A 16,891-nucleotide genomic window follows, 5' to 3' on the forward strand; every position below is an offset into this window, starting at 1 on the left:
CATCCTTCTACATTCCTGGGAACTTGAATTTCTATTAATAGTGTGCTTTAATTCAATGAGAGAATAAAAAATTGGAAAATACATGTTCAAAATGATGAAACAATCTTTCCAATTTTTAGAAGAGTTCAGATGGTGCCCAGTAAAAAAGAATAATTGAGCTGAAACAGGTCTGGAATTTTTTTTTTTAAGATTTATTGGTACTCAGCACGTGAATGATACCAATGCTTAAAATGAAAGGTGTCACTGGCAAAGCCTATCGATGTTGCAGCTTCCCTATTTCACAGACAATTTCTAGCTTCCTCTGATACTTGTTGACTTGCAAAAATGATGGAAGCAAATCAATTACAAAATATTTGCTTAGTTATTTTGGCAACAGAGAAAAATTCAGTTGAATCCCTTTAAAACGAAGCTTCCCTTAAACAAAAATGCCAATAATTAGTCAGCGTGACGCCGGTCTAAATCTGTTTGTCATCCAGTTCAGAGTGAGTGATAGAATATCTCATACATATTACAATCCCATCAAGGGATTGTCATTAGTGCTTTGGAGACACCGGGGAGACGCTAGATGCTGAAATCTGAAGTGAAACACAGTTGGCTGGTGGAACTGGGTGGATCATTAAGCATCAGTGGAAAAAAACTAGTCAATGTTTGAGCTGGAACTCTGTGTTAAAACTGAGTAGAGAGGCAATGCAATGTAAAGAAGACAGGTTGGAAGGGGTGAAATGAGCCCCACACAGGATTGGTGAAACCATGTAAGGCCCCTGTCCAGCAAATTGTGTTTAGTGTCCTTAGTATATCTAAGGAGCTACTGGTTTAATAGATGGCATAGAGCCGAAGAGGTCTGTAAACAAAATCCAGTGTTTGAAGAGAAAAGAAATCCAGATAATTTATATGCAGTTGATTACGTGTATGGATTTACTGATTTCTGTATTTTTAAAATATCCATCCTTTCTGATCTTTTCTGCCAGTATTGATGTTCGCTTTGCTGCTGCTCAATGTGCAAAGAACATTCTTGCCACCCAAACAGGCCACCAGTTCTGGGAACTGAGTAAGAAAGATCCCAATGGTCCTGATCCAATGCTTATGTATTTGCAACCTTTCCGCACACCCAGAAAGAAGGTAATTATCATTCAACTCTTTGAAGCTTCATTTGCATTAGGGTTAGAGAAGCAGAACAGCAATCTGATCTGATACACAGATGATCGCTCCACCACTGAACTATTACAGGTTCATTTTATTGCTTGTTACAGCACCTCTTCATTCTCCCTAACATTTTCTGTTTGATTTGTTTTCAACAATTATTTGTATTAATGTTTTTCATGTTTTAAAATATGTCTGATCTCCTTTTGTGGCCCTGGTTCTAATCTTACGGTTAAATTCTCCCGTCACTTAAGTCTTTCTTTACTACTGTTCATCATATTAAAATCTTCTAAGATGACAGGATCTTTTCAGACTTTTGAACATTTATTTTCTGTTATTTTCCTATTGCTGAAACACGGTTCATTTTTTAATAACTTTATCCCCTCATCTCTAACATCACCAGTGATGTTGTAGTATGCCTTTTATGGATATCAATATTCTTTTTATAATTGTGCACTCAAGGTACTCATGGTATTCCATTAATGGTCCATCTAGTATCTTATTAAATCTAATGACCAGAATAATTTTTGGTACATTGTTTTTATAAACTAATGTCAACTGGGGAAAAAAATCATTCTTATTGTGTATTTTAATTCCTGTTCTCTTCTAAATTTAATTTCTTCCTGCTAATCCTTGTTGTCACATTGTTGCTGCACACTTAACCATATAACCACTTACAGCACAGAACAGGCCAGTTCGGCCCTACTAGTCCATGCGTAACAAATCCCCACCCTCCTAGTCCCACTGACCAGCACCCGGTCCATATCCCTCCAGTCCTCTCCTATCCATGTAACTATCCAGTCTTTCCTTAAATGTAACCAACGATCCCGCCTCGACCACGTCTGTCGGAAGCTCATTTCACATCCCCACCATCCTTTGTGTAAAGAAATTTCCCCTCATGTTCCTCTTATAATTTTCCCCCTTCAATCTCAAACCATGTCCTCTAGTTTGAATCTCCCCCACTCTTAATTGAAAAAGCCTATCCACATTTACTCTGTCCCTTTTAAAATCTTAAACACCTCTATCAAGTCCCCTCAATCTTCAATGCTCCAGAGAAAAAAGCCCCAGTCTGCACAACCTTTCCCTGAAACTCAAACCTTGAAATCCTGTCAACATTCTCGTGAACCTTCTCTGCACTCTCTCTATTTTGTTTATATCTTTCCTATAATTTGGTGACCAAAACTACACAGTACTCCAAATTTGGCCTCACCAATGCCTTGTACAATTTCATCATAACCTCCCTACTCTTGAATTCAGTACTCCGATTTATGAAGGCCAACATTCCAAATGCCATCTTCACCACACCATCTACCTGAGTATCAGCCTTGAGAGTACTATTTACCACAACTCCTAAATCCCTTTGTTGCTCTGCACATCTCAATCGCCTACCATTTAATGCATATGACCTATTTAGATTTGCCTTTCCAAAATGTAACACCTCACACTTATCTGTATTAAATTCCATCAGCCATTTCTCAGCCCACACCTCCAGCCTTCCTAAATCACCTTTTAATCTACGGTAATCTTCCTCACTGTCTACAACACCACCAATTTTTGTATCATCCACAAACTTGCTTATCCAATTCTCCACCCCTACTTCCAGATCGTTAATATATATAACAAACAATAGTGGACCCAGGACTGATCCCTGAGGAACTCCAATAGTCACTGGCCTCCAATTGGACAAACAATTTTCTACCACTACTCTCTGACACCTCCCATCCAACCATTGCTGAATCCATTTCACTACCTCCTCATTTATACCTAATGCCTCCACCTTTTTTCCTAACCTCCTGTGGGGAACTTTTTCAAAAGCTTTACTAAAGTCTAAATAGACAACATCCACAGCTTTCCCTTCATCAACCTTTTTTGTAACCCCCTCGAAAAACTAAATCAGGTTTGTCAAGCATGATCTACCCCTGACAAAACCATGCTGATTACACCCTAGCAATCCCTGTATCTCCAAATATTTGTAAATACCATCCCTCAGAACACTTTCCCTCAACTTGTCTTCACTGTGATAAAAAAACAAAGGAAACTTGTTTTCTTGGCCCACAGATCGATGGTGGAAGGCTGGTGGTGGCCATAATGTAACAGCAGACAATAATTTTTAATTTGAGCATAATATGATCCATCCTAAAACTCAGTTATTTCTCATTGAGCCAGTCTCTCAAGATTTGTTTAATGATGGCGTGAATTCCCATATTCTTTGCCTCCAATAGGGCGGCATGATTAGCGTTACACCACCAGCGACTGATGTTTGAATAAGGCGTTATCTGTAAGGAGTTTGTGCACTCTCCCCATGGCTGCGTGAGTTTCCTCTGGGTGCTTCAGTTTCATCCACCCTTCAAAACATACCAGAGTTGTTGGTCAATTGGGTGGTATGAACCTGTGGGCCAAAAGGGCCTGTAACCGTGCTGTATGTCTAAATTTAAAAAGTGGTCTATCCTGAGCATTAAACTTCCTTGTAAAATGGTTGAACTGAAACTTTTTTCAATAAATTATTGCTTTAAAAACCATGGCTTAAAACTATGATTTGTTGATGTAGGTTTCTGAGATGTTGGTGGATGATAGATCCAGTCCGAATGAAAATCTCAATGACGGATGCTTGTGGATACCTCAGGGTGCCAAACATGACATATGGCTGAAAACATTAACCTGTGCACTATTAGACAGTGGAGGTGTGAAAAGTAAAATCCTCCAGTTAATAAAACCATTGTGTGAGGTAATCCAATACTCATTTAATTCTCTTAAATTTGGGGATTGTTTAGTTTTGTGCATTTGCAAGTAATTTATATTTAGTCATCAGCTTTTTATAAATGCAAAATTGGCAGAATATTTAATGAAACAGGATTCCAAAACTTAGCTTGAATGAAGGTTACGTATTTTTGAGTTTTTTCAATCGAGAATTATGTGCTATTGGGCGAGAAGCAACCTTAAGGTTGAGATGGGATGTATAATTAATAGAGGCATTCTTCAATATGTTTATGTGCATAGTTACAAATTTAGTTTTATTGAACTTCACCAGGATGACCAATCAGCCTGTACATGAAGCACAATTTTTGTAGCTATTGTTTTCTACATTTTGTGTTGGTATTATTTTCTTAATTCCATTACTTAGCTAAAATCCACAATTGTAATATGATGGCCATCTTGCTAGGAAAATGCTCAATGTTGTTGCTGGCGCCACCTATATTCTATATTTATTATTGATTTATCAAAGCTAAGAATTGGCAGATTCTCACAAACATTATTTTGAAAGTTATTGCTGGCACTGAGTCCTGAGCTTTTGAAAAAGTACATACAGATTTCGTACATTGATAAACTTCACACATTATAACCTTGAATGTGATTTTGTTTATGTTTTTAATTTGACTCATCAGGTGAAGACTGACTTCTGCCAAATGGTTCTTCCATTTTTGATCCATGATATTCTCCTTCATGACGATAATAATTGCTGGCAGGGATTGTTATCTGGCCACATTCAAAGTTTCTTCAATGCGTGCTGTAGAATGGGATCAAACTCAAGCCGATCTACAACACCAGCAATTGTTGACTCAGGTAATAGATTTTGCGTGAATCCCAAAAAAAAAGTATTTAGATATAGAAGTTTTATAAATATTTTGTTTTTCTATTTTGGAAAGTAAGCAAATGAAAAGATAAAATTTCAGATAATTAGCTCATAATGGCAACCCTTTTAGGATTTTCACTGAAACATTATTTGGAAGGTTGTCTTCTGTATTTTACCTAAATAAAATGTTGAATCATTGGATCATTTGTAAGATTTAAAAAATGGCAAGTTGGAGCGGCGTAATGGTGGCATTACAACTTCCAGGATACATTGAACTGGCTATGTGACGTCAATGGGTGATGACGTCAGCACGTGTTGGGAGCACGATTCGAGCTTTAAAAAGGTTGCACGGGTTTTGAAGAGTAAATCCGTTTGATTCTAAAAACGCCTTGCGTGGTTATTTCATCATGTCCACTGTGATTCCAGTGGCCACAATTAGTGACCCCGATAGTCCAAAAATACATTTTTGGACAAACATAGACTCTGCAGACATTGCTGTGAAGCTACCACCTTTGTGGACAGCTGAGCATGAACTGTGGTTCCAACAGGCTGAAGCACAATTTCATTTTTGCAAAGTCTAATTGAACACCATTCGTTATTACCATCTCGTCAGTGCCCTGGACCAGGCCATGGCTAAGAGAGTCGGCAACGTATCAGCAAGTATGACACTTGAAACGCACTTTTATTACAGGTCTATGGTTTATCCCGTAGGGAAAGGGCAGCCAAACTTCTACATCTCGATGGGTTGGAAGACCGCACCCCTTCAGAACTAATGGATGAAGTGCTGTTCCTGGCATCTAGTGAAAGTCCCAATATGCTATTTAAGTGTCATACTCTAGTGCTCTTAGTACATCACTCCCTACAAACAGACAATCCCCCAAAATGGGAAAGCAGCCTCGTCTTCATGTTGTTATCACTGGTGTTGGGGCGTAAATGCCTGCAAGTGCCTTCCATCCTGCTCGTTTGTGGGAAAGGCCCAAGCCAACCGCCAGGAAGGACTGCGGCAGTTGGCGAAAAACCTGCAAACCTACTGTATATATGTATGGGACCAGTTGTCCCAGCGAAAATTTCTAGAAGATATGGGTTCAGAAGTTAGTGTATTTCCACTCACCGGTTTTGACACATGCCATCCTACCCCGGGCCTACAACTATGAGCAATTAACAGTTCCAACAGTCCATCCTTTGGCACCAGGAAGATGAATGTCAAGTTCAAGAATCATCTTTACACTTGGTCATTTATTATGGCAAAAGTATCCAAACCTTTGCTAGGTGCAGATTTTCTTCAGGCTCATTCATTTTTCGTCGACTTAAAAGGATATCAGCTTATAGATGGAACTACTTCTCAGACCATTTTTCTGGCAAACGCCTATACCCCTGCTCTGCGCCTCCAGACATTAAGTAAATAAGTGGATGAATTCTCCAAACTATTGGAAGATTTCCCTGAAATTTCAATTTTCTGGCTCCATTGCAAAGCACGGTATTACTCACTGCATTTGTACTAAGGGCCCTCTTATCCATGCCAAAACATGTCACTTGCCTCCAGAGAAACTGCATTTCGCTAAGGATGAGTTTGCCAAGACGGAAGAACTAGGAATAATTTGTGGGTCCAACAGCCCGTGGGCATCCTCATTACACATGGTTAAAAGCCTACAGAAATTCTTAGGAATGGTAAATTTTAACCATCGGTTTCTTCTGGGAGCAGCTCATATCACGAAGCCACTTTTCAATTTACTGTCTGGTAACACCAGAACTATCCATTGGACTGAAGAGGGAAACAATGCCTTCTTGAAGACAAAAGAATTTCTGACTCATGCCACTGTGCTCAGCTACCCAGTTTTAAATGCAGCCACCGCCCTTTCTACAGATGCTTCCATTATGACCTTCAGAGGTGCTCTTCATCAATATGTCAACAGGCAAAGGAAACCGTTCTTCAGCCGCTGTCTTCATGAAGCAGAGAAGAAATACAGTGCTTTTGAAAAGGAGCTTTTGACCATTTGCTTGTCTATTTGACACTTCCATTATTTTTTGGAGGGCAGAGATTTTGCTATGTACACCGACCACGAGCCCTTAACATTTGCATTTTCTAAGGCTGCAGAGCCCTGGTCAGCGTGACAACAATGGCAATTATCATTAATTTCAGAATTTTCCACAAAAATACTATATATTTCCAGAAAAGACAGTGTACAGCTGATGCACTGTCCCATTCTGCTCCACTCAAGGTTTTCTCTGTAGATCAAGGTATTGACTACCCAGCTTTGGCTGCGTCCCAAGAACATAACCATGAGACAAATTCTTATCGGACTGCAATCACAAACCTGCAATTGAAAGATGTGCAATTTGGAGTTTATGGTAAACTACTCCTCTGTTATATACCAACGGGACACCCACACCCAGTAGTTTTGGCATCATGGAAACTTTGAGTATTCGACTCTGTGCATGGTCTTAAAAAAGACGTTACACAAATGGTGAGGTCCTGCATGCCTGCCAGAAAGCAAAAGTCAGGGGCATACTAAAGCACCACTGCAGTCCATCCCAGCAGTTACTCGTCAGTTTGCTCATGTCCACGTGGATATTGTTGGTCCGCTTCCTGTTTCAATAATAGACAGGTTTACCCTGGTGGCATGAGGTTGTACCTATGGTGGATGCTACTGCAGACACTTGTGCTCGGGCATTCCTCAGTTCCTGGGTGTCTCATTTTGATTTACTTCAGAAATAGGACCTCAATTTACTTCCTTGCTATGGACTATCTTGTCTTGCTTTCTCGGTGCAACAATTCATCATACAAATGCCTATCATCCCCAGGTTCATGGAATGGTGGAAAGATTTCTTTGTCATTTCATATCAACCTTAATAGCTTGGTTAGACGGTCCGAACTAGGCTGATGAGCTGCCCTGGGTGTTACTGATGTGACAGAATATAGATATGTTTTTGGGAGATAAATTAGGGCAGGGTTTTTAGTGTAGGTCACATTTAAACACTTTAAAACAGATCTTATTTAAAATACTGAAGCTCAGCTCATGACAGACATGATGGTACCAACAGCCTTTGCAAAAGCTTTGGAGAGTGCCCAATTGACTTCACTAATGGATTGTTGTTTACAAAAATGGAACAGATAAAAGAGCTTGTCGGAGCCGCAGATTTTCTGGAGAGGAACCTGCTGTTCTAAAAGGGTCATGTGGTTTTGCAAACCAGAGAGAATAAAACAGGCTTTCTCTCAGAGAGACAGAGATCAGTTCTACAGAGTTACCATCAGAAGCAGCAACTGGGACTGGAACAGGACAAGCTGGAAAGCTTGTGGAAAACCCCATTTGGAAGATGGATTGTGAGTGCTTAGTTCAGCCTGGTCAAAGCCTTTGTGGTTCATGCAAGAGGAGAGGACTGGCTGTCTAATCTTTCGCTTGAAATAAGAGAAACAAAAAGGAACTCTTTGGTGACCTGAAGGAAAGAGGTTATCATCTGGAGAACCCTGAGGGGGCAAGTTTCTTCGGCAAGACTCTGAAGTGGCTGATTAAAAAAGGAATCAGTTGTGGGTGTCAGCAAACAACGTATCTCTGAAAACCCACAAGAACCTTCCCAAGTGGTAACCATTTACCTTTCAAGTACCAAAGCCTGGTGATCTTTATAAATGTTAAATTCTATGCACAGTATGAGAATTGCCTGCAACCAGTGAACTTGGAGGAATGAGAAGTGAAATTGGACTGTGAACCAAAGAACCTTTCTGAACTTAATCACACATTACATACATTTGCGCTTAGAATTAGAAGGGGGATGTTAGGTTAGTTAAGTCAATAGTAATAAGTTAAAGTGTGATTCTGTTTTCATGTTTAAAGATGATTAAAAGCAACTTTTGTTTAAGTAACCATTTGTCTTGGCGAATATTGCTGCTGGGTTTTGGGGTCCTATGGGCTCTTAACACTGAGCATTGGAAAAACTCCAAAGGAGGACCTCTAAGCTTCATCTACAGAGTTTGTGTATGGCGCATTGCTGGTGGTTCCAGGGGGAATCGTCCCCTACCATTCCAACTCCAGTGATGATCCTAAGGAGCTATTGAGCAGGCTAAGGGAGACTGTAGGAAAATTGACCTCTGTACCACCATCTTTACATGGAGAACACTCTTCCTTTGTGCCCGAAGTCCTCAAAAGAATAGGTCTTCATCTGTAGGGGAACACTTGGTCAATCTTTGCAGATGCCTTAAGAAGGACCTTTTAGGATACTCAGACAAACTAGGTCAACCTGTATTTTGGAGATTGGAGGGAAGCCACAGGCTTTCGCTATTGACAAGCTTAAACTATCTTATGTGGACAAGCCTTCCCGAATGCAGCAGCCGACAGTCCATCGCAGAATTCAACCACGTAAAAGACAGACAAACTTTTCTGCCAGTTCTGGGGTGGGGTGGGCAGAGCCACAGCTCCCAGAAGGCATCAACCAGCTATGTGTGATGACGTCAGCGTGGTTTTTGAAGAGTAAATCCCTTTGATTCACTCTAAAAAAAAAACATCATGTCCACTATGATTCCAGTGGCCACAATCTCCCCATTACATTATCCTGCAGTAGAACTCAAATTTTAAGTCCATTATTCTGATCAGTATTCTTCCTTCTTCCCTCAATAGCACCAGCTCCCATGGTGTTGCAGTCTCTTTCAGATCATAGCTAACATTGTTCTGAGTCAGCTGTGAGAAAAGGCTCATTTCATCCTTTAAGATTTCTTGGTGAAAGATTGCATTGAGTTAAGCATTGTTTTGTGTTTATCCCAGATCTGTGAAACAAATAATCTATTTCAACTGTCATGTGAAAAGATTATCAGGCAGATAAGGAAAAGATTCAGACTGAGCATCCTCTAGGTATGGTTCGATTAGAAGAACAGGCTGATACTGAAGAAAGCTCTGTGTCCCCTGATGAATGGGCCTCTGCATAACCACAGCTGAGGTGAGGAGAACCTTGTCCAAGGTGAACCCACACAAGTCAGCTGGACCAAACAAGATACCTGGTCGGACAGTGAAGGACTGCTCAGAACAATTGACAAATATCTTTACAGACATTTTTAACACCTCACTGCAGCAGTTTCAAGGTAGCCACGACCCTGGTACCAAAGAGGGCGACAATAACAGGCCTCAATAACTTCCACCCCGTTACACTGACCTCTACCATTGTAAAATGCTTTGAGCCTCTGGTGATGCCATGCATCAAAGCACATTTCTCAGAGGTGCTATTGTGTGTCTATGAGAGGTCACTTGTTAAGTGGACTCCAAGGAACTTGGTGCTCTCTACTCTCTCCATTACTGAGTTATTCATGTGTAGTGGAGGATGGTTGTTCCTGGTCCTCCTGAAGTCCATGATCATCTCCTTCGTCTTGTCCATGTTGAGACTCCGGTTTTAATCTCACACCATATTTCGAGATTTTCCACCACTTCTCTGTAGGGCGATTCATCATTGTTGCTGATGAGGCCAACTACTGTTGTGTCATCTGCAAACCTGATGACTTTGTTGGAACTGGATGACTGCAGTCGTGAATCAGTAGCGTGAATAGGCGCGGGCTGAGCACACAGCCCTGAGGTGCGCCCGTGCTCAATGTGACAATGCTCAATGTTTTGCCATCAATTCAAACTGTGGTCTTTCCATGAGGTAATCCAGAATCCAGTTATAGAGAGGGGTGTTGAGTCATAGCAAAGACAGCTTCTCCACCAGTCTTGCGGGAATGATCATATTAAATGCCTAGCTGAAGTTGATGAACACTGGCTTGGTATACGAGGCATCGTTCTCCAGGTGGGAAGGATGGAGTGGAGGGACAAAGCTATAGAATCATCAGTGGAATGGTTTCTTCTATTGGTGAATTGAAATGCACCTGTTCATGCATCTCCTCACTTGTCGGGAAGGCACAAGGGTGACTGCATTTCCTGAGAATACTGAAGCTGGCAAGGCTACCGGCCACCATCCTGTCAATCTTCTGCAGGAACAAGGTTAGAATGCAAACAAAGAAAGATTGTAGTAAGTATTTGAATATGGATGGGCAGGTGATAGAGAAGGGAAATGCTCTGGAAGAAGATGAAGGGCAATTGGCAGGAAAAGTAAATAATGTTGTTATTAAAGATGAGGGAAAACAGGGATTAAAAATTGGGAAATCTCTGAAATTCATATATTTTAATGCCAGGAGTATTGTAAAAAAAGGTGGATGAGCTGAAGGTGTGGATTGATACTTGGAAGTATGATGTGGTAGCGATTAGTGAGACATGGTTGCAGGAGGGATGTGATTGGCAGCTGAATATCCCTGGGTTTCGTTGTTTTAGGTGTGATAGAGTCGGAGGGGCAAGAGGAGGTGGGGTTGCATTGCTTGTCAGGGAAAATATTACAGCGGTGCCTAGGAAGGATAGATTAGAGGGCACATCCACGGAGGCTATTTGGGTGGAACTGAGGAGTAGGAAAGGAGAGGTTACACTTGTAGGGATGTATCATAGACCACCCGGAGGGGACCGAGACCTAGAGGAGCAAATCTGCAGGGAGATAGTAGATATTTGTGATAAGCACAGGGTTGTAATTATGGGAGATTTTAATTTTCCGCATATAGATTGGGAAACACATTCTGTGAAAGGACTGGATGGGTTAGAGTTTGTGAAATGTGTGCAAGATAGCTTTTTACAACAATATGTAGAGGTGCCAACCAGAGAAGGAGCAGTGTTAGATCTACTGTTGGCAAATGGGATGGGTCAAGTGACGGAGGTTAGTGTTGGCGAGCACTTCGGGTCCAGTGATCATAATGCCATCAGCTTCAATGTCATTATGGAAAGAGAGAAGTCAGGGCCAAGGGTTGAGGTTTTTGATTGGGGAAAAGCTAGATTTAAGGAGATGCGAAAGGACTTGCAGGGTGTGGATTGGGACAACTTATTTTATGGGCAGGATGTAGTAGAGAGATGGAAGTCTTTTAAAGATCAGATTTTGAGAGTTGTTAGGTCTGCTTTGTTCATGAATGAGTGAGACAAACACCAGACTGAGTCGAAATCAGGGTTCTTTGTTCTTTATTACCGGATTGTAACACTTGCGACTAACGATGTTAGTCGGAGAATGCATTCTGCCGTTATCAGCAAAATGGTGATTTTTTTTATACCCTTGGATACATGCTTAGAACATCATCATATCATTACTTGTCCAATGACTAAAACTGTTGCTATCCTTTCCCTGCTAGCTTCCTGCCTCTCAATCCATCAATGTCTCTCTTATCTTGTAAGTACAAGGATGCATTCACATCTTGTTACAGCCCTGTACAGGGTAACTCCTTACACATTCCCATCTCATGATGTTTTACCTTACAATCCCTCCTTTGTCCTCTTTAGAGGACAATCTCGCCCTGACTATGCTACCACCGCGTTACATTAGTTCGCCTATTATTGCCAAGCTCTATACGGGTTCTGTTCACAGGGTAGTTCGGCTGGTGGGCGAGGGCTCCCCCAACCCTCCTTTGCGTACACCCCCCATCCGTCACCCTGATCCCATTGCCCGTTTACAAGTTTCATCCCATTTGCCCCCAAGCAAAAAACTAGCTAACCCCCCGTACATTAGTAAATTCCCAAGTTAACATATGGTCTACAATCTAATTCATAATACTTGTTCTACAATCTGATTAATAATGTTTGTGTTACAATCAATGTTATAATATTTGTTCTACAATCAAGGTTATAATATTTAGGTTACAAGCAAGGTTAAAATTATATGTGTAACAATCTAATTCACAATCCCTCCTTCCCATCACATTCCCCTTCAGACTCCAGATCGATCTCAGCAACTTTCTCCGCCTCCTGTAATGTGAGATAGTCTTGCTCCACAGCCTGCACAGCTTGATATTTCGGAGGCAGTTCATCACGGTCAGCAAAGGCTCTCTCTATGGTCCTCGTGACCAGCGTTCGAATGCATGGAATACAACAACAGCCACAAGTGATAAAAATTGATACAGAAATGAACAAACCCAGCAAAAGTTGTCCTAACAAAGTGCTCCATCTCCCAAACACTCCCTGTAACCAGGATAAAACAGGATTGGAGACTCCAGACTGGGCTTTTAATTCTTTCGCCAATGCCCTAAGTTTCGTTAACCCCTTAGTGAGTGATCCATCTGGCCCTGTGTTATTAGAGATAGAAGTGCAGCATAGATCTCCAAACATAGCACACACTCCACCTTTCTCTGCCAGGACCATATCAATCGCTATCCTATTCTGAAGTGTCATAAGGGAAGTTTCTGACAGTTGTTGATGTATTGCCTCAACAACGTCCCTGGTCAAATTTGCAAGGCGCTGGACATTATAGTGAATAAGGTTGATCCTATTAACATTCTTATTTACAGTGATGGGAAAAATTGCACTAAAAACAGGAAAGCTTTCAAACCCAGCTGCAATCTCATCGGCTAATTTAAATTCGTCCGGAATATTCCGGGCTTGGCCAATGGCATCAATCCATACCCCATCAGGGTTCCTTCCTCCCGGCCCCAAGAGTCCAACACTCCTCCTTTTTCTCCACAGCCAACTCTCTGTGTGGCGCAATTCTAGGGAATCCTCGTCTCCCTCCTGCCTTTTGACAATCAGCACTGGCGCATTAAGGGTTACTAGAGCACACCGACCATCCCAGTTAGCGGGGAGCCAGTTGTACAGCACTCTTCCTCCACAAAACCACCAAATATCCGCCCTAGCCTGGGTCAAGCGGGTTGCACTACTGCTATGTGAGAGATCAACATGAGTCCTGCACGAGTCGCTGGGCAGCCAACCCACATGGAAAACGTGCGCTGCTGTGTTGTTGTTGGCAAAACAAGTAACATTAGTTATGCCTGTGGATCTAAAGACAGGGGGAGCTACATTAGCCGGAGCTATGGGAAACGTCTGTTCCCATATCAGACACCTATTCAGTGGGTTGGATTCTGACATTAGGTTCAAGGCGCAGTCCATAGCATCTGTCTCCTCAAAAATTGATCTGCTCATCCGTAATAATGGCCTTCCTCGGGCACAGACCCAGCAGTTCCCATACCCTGCTTGGTCCGCATATTTACCCATCTGATCTATCCAGGAGTTTGACTCATCAATACCTGTCTCAATTGCTATCTTCTCTCCCCTGGACATCTTCGTACCGTCGAATTTTCTCACTTCCCCCTCTTTCGAAGTGGGTTTAATTATGTCCTTTGTGTATGTTTGTAAGTCGAACCTCACCACTCCCCAAGGATCTTTTCCATTAATAGACACTCCAATCATTAGATAGAAGAGGTCTCCGACACCATGTTCTCTCCCTGTGCCTCCCTCGCATGTCTTGTACTGTAGTAGGTTTTCGATACCCTAGTATCTTTTCTCTATGTGCCTCAGACATGGCCGTACCGTTTTTACCCACGAGTCTTCCTAGGAAAGTTACCACCCTCCTTCCGATCTGACATTTCGACCTTTTTACTTTAAATCCAGCCTCGCTTAACCCCTTGAGTAAAACTGCTGTCCCTGTCAGGCACTCATGTGGCGTTTTCCCTGCTAATATTAGGTCGTCTACATAGTGAATCAGTGTAACATCTTTCGGGAGCTTTAATTTCATTAGGATTTCGCTTAGGGCCTGATTGAACAGTCCTGGACTGTCCTTATAACCCTGAGGTAATCTAGTGTATGTGTACCGATGTGCTTGGTAAGTGAAAGTGAACCAGTCTTGGCATTCCTCAGCTAATTTCAAGCAGAAGAATGCGTTTGCCAGATCAATGACAGTATAGTATTCGTGCTCCGGACTCAGAGCCCTAAGTGCTACATATGGGTCTGGGACTGGTCTCCCGATGGTCTTGGTAGCCAAGTTAATCTCCCGGAGGTCGTGTACCATCCTCCAGTCTTTTCTACCCGGTTTGGGAACAGGCATGATGGGCGTGTTCCACATACTGTCAGGTGCCGCCCTTAAAACCCCTGACTCCATTAACCCTTCTATCGTTCCTTTAATACCCTCCTCCTGACTGGGCGACAAGCGGTATTGTTTTCTCCATATTGGTTTCTGCCCGGGGTTGGCCAATTCTAGAAATACCTCTCCTTTTATTACTCCCACATCATAGGGCCCCGTTGTCCATATATGTGGACTCAGATTAGAAAGATATTTGTCTGAGTCTCTGTGATCAATATTTTCTCCCTCTATGGCTCGGTCTCTTTCTACTTTCTCATTCACTACCTGGTCCCATGCTTCAATATTCAGTCTGACAAATTTTCCTCCCTCCGAGGTGGAATATCCCGGGATTTCTGTCTGCCTGTATTCACACCCTATCGCTTCCTTTACCATCGGACCCAGCTGTCGAGCGTGATGATCTTTGGCAATACCCAAGGTCACATGAGGCACACTTTCTACTCCAAGCAGAACCACTCCATTTGTTCTTCTGTCATGACAACCATAGCAGCTATTCCCTCCTTACCTACAAAGATAAATGGACAATGTATCGTTTCTGTCTTCCCTTCTTTAGAGAGTCCCACCTCTCCTCATATTCCTGGTCCGGGTGGATGGTGTAGTTTAATGTAACATGCATAGGATCTAGTGGATAATGGTAATCCCCATACCGGGGAATACTGGCCCTCCACTCAAAAAACTGTTTAATCAGCCCTGGGCCTGGTTCATCATACAGTAGCCAACTCCAGAAAATACTAACCTCCACAGAGTCTTCTGAAGCGTTAGATGGGGTCATTACTATAAACTGTCCTCCCCTTCTTATTGTATCCCCTGGGTATGTTAACCGAAGGCCCTTCTCAGAACATTGTATGGTTATTCCTAGTTTAGTAAGAATGTCCCTTGCTAATAAATTAATGGGGCAACTTGGCACAACCAGGACAGGCGTTTTAACCCTTTGTCGTCCAAATGTCATGTCGATGTTATCTGTATAGGGCTGTGTTTCCCTTATCCCGGAGAATCCTATTGTAGATAATGTTTTGCCCGAAAATGTGCTCCCTGGGGGTTTTTTAATCACTGTCGTAACTGCTGCCCCTGTGTCAACCATAAATTCAATTTTTTCTCCATTTACCGTCCCCCAAATTTTTGGTGGCTCTCAGGGAGGCGTGATTTTTGATTCTCCAGGTCACCTTCAATAATCAAATTCAGCACCTTCCTCAATATAGTCATTACACTGAGGTGCCTGGACTTGTTGATCACTCTGCCACCCCCCGATTCTCTGGGGCCCATCAATGTGTCCACCCCTACCCCTTGCTTGTCCTCTTAAGTTTCCTCCTCTTCCCCGATAGCCTCTAATAGAGGGTAATCTTTTTCCCCTTGCTCTCCCAGCCTCCGGACAGTTCCGCTGGTAGTGTCCAGGATTTTGGCAGTACCAGCATACTACATGTTCCCCTCTATACATTGTACCTAGCTGTCTTTCCCAACCATTTCTTACTTGGGGTCCCGGATTTATCACTGGCCCCATGACCTGTGGGACTATCTGTTGGGCCGCTAATTTAACCCCTATATGTTCTATGGCTCTCACCAATTTATCGGTTGTCTTGTCCACCTCCTTCTGGGACGCACTTTCTGACCTAGCATGCTCTGATTGACGATGTAGTTTGATTGCATGTGTCAGGTGTCTTTTCCACAAATCCTCTGACATTGTCTCTACTCCCACAATGTCCCTTAATTTTGCTTGAACCGTAGCAGGTAGTCCGTTTATTATCCCATTACGAAAGTGAGCCCTTCCTAAGGGGCTGTGGTCGGGTCTTTCTCCAGTCCCTGTTTCCCATAAGTCCCATGCTCGAGTGAAATACTCGTGTGCAGTCTCTCCTTCCTTTAGTTGAAGCGTTACCAAGGCATCCAAACTATAGGGTGTAGGAAATGTTTCTCTAAGTGCTTCCCAAAATTTATTCCGAAGTGGGTTAAATTCTATTTCATCCCCCAATTTACTGCTTCTTACAATTCTCTCTATTTGCTTCAGGGCCCCTTCTGCCTTTAATTTTATCATGATAGTTCTGACATCTGCGAGTGCTAATTGTTCTTGGCAGGTTTCTCGCTCAAAACAAGAAATCCATGGACTAGCCCCATTATTCAACGGAGGTAGTTTTTTCATTAAACTCTCTAAGTCCATTCGTGACCAGGGTACATATTTTTGAGTTCCCCGTCCCGTGATCAGTAATGGGCATTGATATCTCAATTTTGGGGATTTCTGCTCCTTCTTTACTCTTGGCATGCATTTATTTATCCCACCTTGTTCTGACTCTTCTTCGTCAC

The 16,891-nt window shown here is 42.3% G+C and overlaps 1 protein-coding gene across 3 annotated transcripts in view; it reads left to right on the forward strand.

Moving 5' to 3' along the window:
• Positions 1-16,891, forward strand: part of atm (ATM serine/threonine kinase) — a 225,143-nt gene that overhangs the window by 139,120 nt on the left and 69,132 nt on the right. For all 3 annotated transcript variants that reach the window (XM_069891269.1, XM_069891268.1, XM_069891270.1), the window contains exons 35-37: positions 969-1,119; positions 3,689-3,865; positions 4,524-4,701. In XM_069891269.1, the coding sequence (XP_069747370.1) occupies positions 969-1,119; positions 3,689-3,865; positions 4,524-4,701 (506 nt within the window). The remainder of the gene's footprint in view (positions 1-968; positions 1,120-3,688; positions 3,866-4,523; positions 4,702-16,891) is intronic.

This window comes from Narcine bancroftii, chromosome 7, assembly GCF_036971445.1.
Source record: "Narcine bancroftii isolate sNarBan1 chromosome 7, sNarBan1.hap1, whole genome shotgun sequence".
In the NCBI taxonomy this organism is placed as follows: Eukaryota; Metazoa; Chordata; class Chondrichthyes; order Torpediniformes; family Narcinidae; genus Narcine; species Narcine bancroftii.